Source organism: Octodon degus, unplaced genomic scaffold (assembly GCF_000260255.1).
Source record: "Octodon degus isolate 3935 unplaced genomic scaffold, OctDeg1.0 scaffold00255, whole genome shotgun sequence".
NCBI classification, from domain to species: domain Eukaryota; kingdom Metazoa; phylum Chordata; class Mammalia; order Rodentia; family Octodontidae; genus Octodon; species Octodon degus.
In genome coordinates, this window is record NW_004524831.1 from 3029321 (window position 1) to 3033903 (window position 4583).

Here is a 4583-nt window from a genome sequence, read left to right on the forward strand (position 1 = left end):
TTAGCAAAGCACAGGGACCGCGGTTCAATCCCCCAGCACCACATGCCAGCCAGCCCCACCCCCTGGTGGGCTGAGCTGGTCACACACACACACACACACACACACACACACACACACACACATAAATAAAATTTTAGAAAAAAAAAAAAGAAAATGACACTTTTGATCACAATGATGACTGAACACTGAATGAGAGAGAGAAGAAAACAGATTAAAAATCATGAAATATTTCTGAGCTTTTTATGAATCTCCAGGTAGATGGAATTCAGAATATTCACTTCTGGAAGCTGTCTGTGACCCAGCCTTGAAACAACAGATGCACCTGGGACCTCACATCAGCCACAGGGAATTTCAGTCCTAAACACAGGGCACATCAGTGATGACACTGGTCCAGGTGAGGTGGAGAGCTGGGTGAGGAGGCGAAATGCACTTTGCTTCCCACATTGTATGCTACTGTGAAGTCCCTGACTACATGTAGGTCTCAGATGTGGGACCTCTATGTGAGAATTTCTTCTCATCTCTGCCTTCAGGAATGATGCCTGTACGTGCAAAAGATTCTGTGCTGTGCACTAGGTACCTCATCACAGAAAATAGTAATACATTATTAAGAATATAGGCATAAAAAAGAATAGAGGTGTATTTGGTTAATTTAGACAGATTTATAAACAGTAATGTGACTGATAATTACAGGTTTAACTGAGATGAAATAAACAAAATGTGATGTGTAAGGCAGAACTATGGGAACATGTCCAGAAAAAATGCATATTATGAAACATGAGTGTTTTGCTTTATTATTGTGTATTATTTTTATTTACATTGCAATTTGAAAGTTAAAAAATAAAGATATAGATGGAGGGGAGAGAGAGAGAGAGAGAGAGACAGAGAGAGACAGAGAGACAGAGAGACAGAGAGACAGAGAGACAGAGAGAGACTGTGATATAAGTGGTTACACAGTACTTTATAAATTTTAGAATTTCTAAGGTACAAAGCAAAAGTACATGCCCGAGTCTTGCTTAGACCCCTCAAATAGAAAGAGCAGAGTGAGGCCTCTGGATGCTGTCCTGGATCCAGGCCAGCTGCCCCACTTCCTTCTCCCTGAGTGCTGGCTCAGCATGGTGCTGGGCTGAGCCTGCGGACCAGGTCTACTGATGTGGCCTAGGGGAGGACAGAGCTGTCTGTTCTTATACCATGTGGAAAGGGAATGTGCAGGATTTAGTTCACTCCTCCAAAGAATTTATTCCTCCTTGACACAATTCCTCAAAATTGGAATTAAATCGGTAGATCCCTTTTTAGATTATGAAATTAGGACATTCAGGAAAAAAAAAATCTACCTTCACAAAATGTCCAATTGACTTTGAGATAGGTACAAGTCACATTTACCTATCAAGGCAATTGATGTAAAGATGAAAGAGTCACTGCTTCAATAGGAAGTGACATATGCACTTAATTACATATGCAATTAAATATAACAGAATATTTACTTGAATTTGGATAATTTGGATACTTTATTGCAGCTCATGCATTACAAGGTCTGCTCTAGTCCTATGATGCTAATACAGAAGGGAAAGCTGAGAGGCCAACAGGAAGCCCTCACTCTGCTGTGTTTTTGTTTTGCTTTGTTTTGTTTTTTTGTTTGTTTAGCATCATGGGAGTTTTATTGTGCAGTGAGACTTTTCAATTATCGATACAAATGCCAGGATACTACATAAAACATCCACGGGAACTTTTTTTAACTTGTTTTTGAATCGTTCACAAACGTTTCCTACATAACCCAATTTACAACAGAGAAATGTTACATCTTTTTCTTGCAATTTGTATACAATGGGAAAATGTGTATCTATTTATACAAAGTTTAACTAATAGACACTAGAAGGTTGACAGTTTAATAAGTCTATAGGTGAGAAATGTAATAAAAATGATCAGAATTTAGTCAGCATCCATCACTTACTTCCTTAACCAAGTGTTATTTTAATAAAACCCACGGCCAGTTAGGCTTTTTTTCTCTGCAACTGCTCCTGGTGTCCCGCCTGATTCACCGTGGACCACAGCGGCCCCTGCTGGGCGTGAACAGCCCTACAGGGAGGTTTTTGTCTGAGCTCACACTGTTGTTTCCTCACTGTGTCTCTCGCACAGTAATACACAGCAGTGTCCTCGGTTCTCAGGCTGTTCATTTGCAGATACAGCGTGTTCTTGCTGTTGTCTCTGGAGACGGTGAACCGACCTTTCACGGAGTCTGCGTAGTATATGCTACCACTACCGCTACTGATGTAGGAGATCCACTCCAGCCCTTTCCCTGGAGACTGGCGAATCCAGTTCATTTCATAGCTACTGAAAGTGAATCCTGAGGCCAAGCAGGAGAGTCTCAGGGACCCTCCAGGTTGCATCAAGGCTCCCCCGGACTCCACCAGTTGCACCTCAGCCCGGGCACCTGCAAACACAGACATATCCTGCTCAGGAAACTATCAAGTTACTGTTTATCTCACTCATGTCCACCGACACCCTCAGCATCTTTTGTTCTAAATAGCTTACCTTTCAAGATTGCAAACAGGAAAGCTCCAATTAGCACCAGCTCCATGGTGAGCTGTCTGTGCTCAGTTCTGATCACTGAGTGGGAACAGCTGGGCACCCAGGGCTGGGCTCCTCTGCAGAGCTTCAGGTCAGCGATGGGCTGGTTTTCAACAACCGAGGGAGGCCCTATTTGCATCGTCTACTGCTATATAAACAGCTCTGGGATAAAGGAACTCACACAGGACTATGTCTACATCGGATGTGTATGTGTGCTAGGGAACTTTAGAAACAATGGTTTTATTGAAGATCATAAGAAAAACTCAGCAGAAAATAATGTCTTTGTATTTTTACCTCTTCACCTGCTTTTGTATGTCCTGTTCACATAATATGCATTTTTCTATTCAATTTGTCTGCTTTGGAAACATTAAAAATGATTAAAGTGTCAGAAACAATTTCTATTCCATAGGAGATCTGATGTACTCTCAATGTTTTCCCAACGGTCTCAGCCTACACTCCCCAAAGTTGTGAACAAACCGTTCCAGATCCACTTGGTGATGTTTCTATTCTGTTCTTCCTATAATGAGAACACGTGTGACTTTGCTGCATTCTGCTGTTTGCTGAGAGAAAACAGAACCAGTTTATATGTGGATGCTTGGTAGTAACTCTCTCATTTACAAATGTGACCAACTCTTTTTCTATATTTTGATATATATAATCTGTGACACATATATCACATAAATTGCCCATATATAAAGCATGTACTTCAGAAATATTAACACACATGGACACTAGCACAACCACACACAGAGGATCATATCACTGAACACGTGTGTCATCCTGCAGTGTGGCCTGTGGCTCCTCTACACTTCTGCCGCCCTCTGCCACCCTCCTGCATCCTATCACTAGGCAGCTCTTGAGCATCCTCATGTTCCTTCCACATTCATTTTCCTATGTTCACATTTATACAAAGAACACATACCTTATAACTTTGGTTCTGTTTAGCACAGAAATTTATCTGAAATATCTTCCCATTACTATATGAGTCAGCATTCATGCACGTTTATGTTGTTTAATTTCCCAGTATATGAAAGTAGTGCTGGAGAGAGAGCTCAGTGGTAGGCTACTTGCCTATTGCTGGGAGGCTGTTTCATCCCCACTAAGGCAAACACAAAGAAAATGAACAATCAAACCAAAACAAAATATAAAACACTTCAGTTGAATATTTCAGTGGGTTTGTTAATGGTTATTCAAATATTATAAGCTTCTAGTTATTGCAAAGAGCATGGCTTATAATCTTGCAAATTTAGACCAATGAAAAACTTGGTATTACTTTATAACAAACAGAACAACATAACAAAAACACTAGGTTAACTGTAAATTCTTAAACTTTCTTTTCTTTTCTTTTGTTTTCAGAACTTGGGATTGAACTCAGGCCCTTGCACTTGCCAGGGAAGCACTTATTCTACTGAGGCATCTCTCCGGCCCATAAATTTATTTATTTATTTATTTATTTATTTATTTATTTGATACAGGGTCTTGGTGCACAGTTAAGACTCCTAGTGATCCTCCTGTCTCAGTTTCCCCAGCGCTGGGGTTACAGGTGTGCACAATCATGGCCACTTTCCCTGGCAGGCTTGGTGCACCCTGGGTTCCATGGCTGACATGACCAGGGATGGAACTCAGGACTTTGCACTTGCCAGGCAGGTCCTTAGACGGCTAAGCTATCTCGCTAGCCCATAAATTTTCTTGAAGATACCACAAAGTGAAATTATAAGACAATTAAAATATGGAATCTCGGGATACTGGATACTAGATAGTATATTAACTACCTGGGGCTGAGGTCACTCTATTCCATGTGATCAGAAGATAAAATTGGAAGTGGTTCATAGGTGTAAAAAGGCAGAATGTATGAAGCATCAACTTATGAGTATAACAGATGTGCAAACTTAGGTGATGCATTTGTTGATTAGAGATGCTATAAAGTACCCTACGATGAGTAAGTTGCATGAAATACAGGTTTGTCTTTTATTTCTGGACTCTGAAAGTTCAAGAGCAGAAAATGACAAAATGTCTGA

General features: G+C 40.7%; 1 gene segment (V, D, J or C); it reads right to left on the reverse strand.

The window, feature by feature from the left end:
- Nucleotides 1-1988: 1988 nt before the first annotated feature.
- On the reverse strand, nucleotides 1989-2599 carry LOC105740985. The segment is given in 2 exon segments: nucleotides 1989-2428; nucleotides 2530-2599. Coding segments are annotated over 2 exon segments (486 nt in total).
- Nucleotides 2600-4583: the final 1984 nt, after the last annotated feature.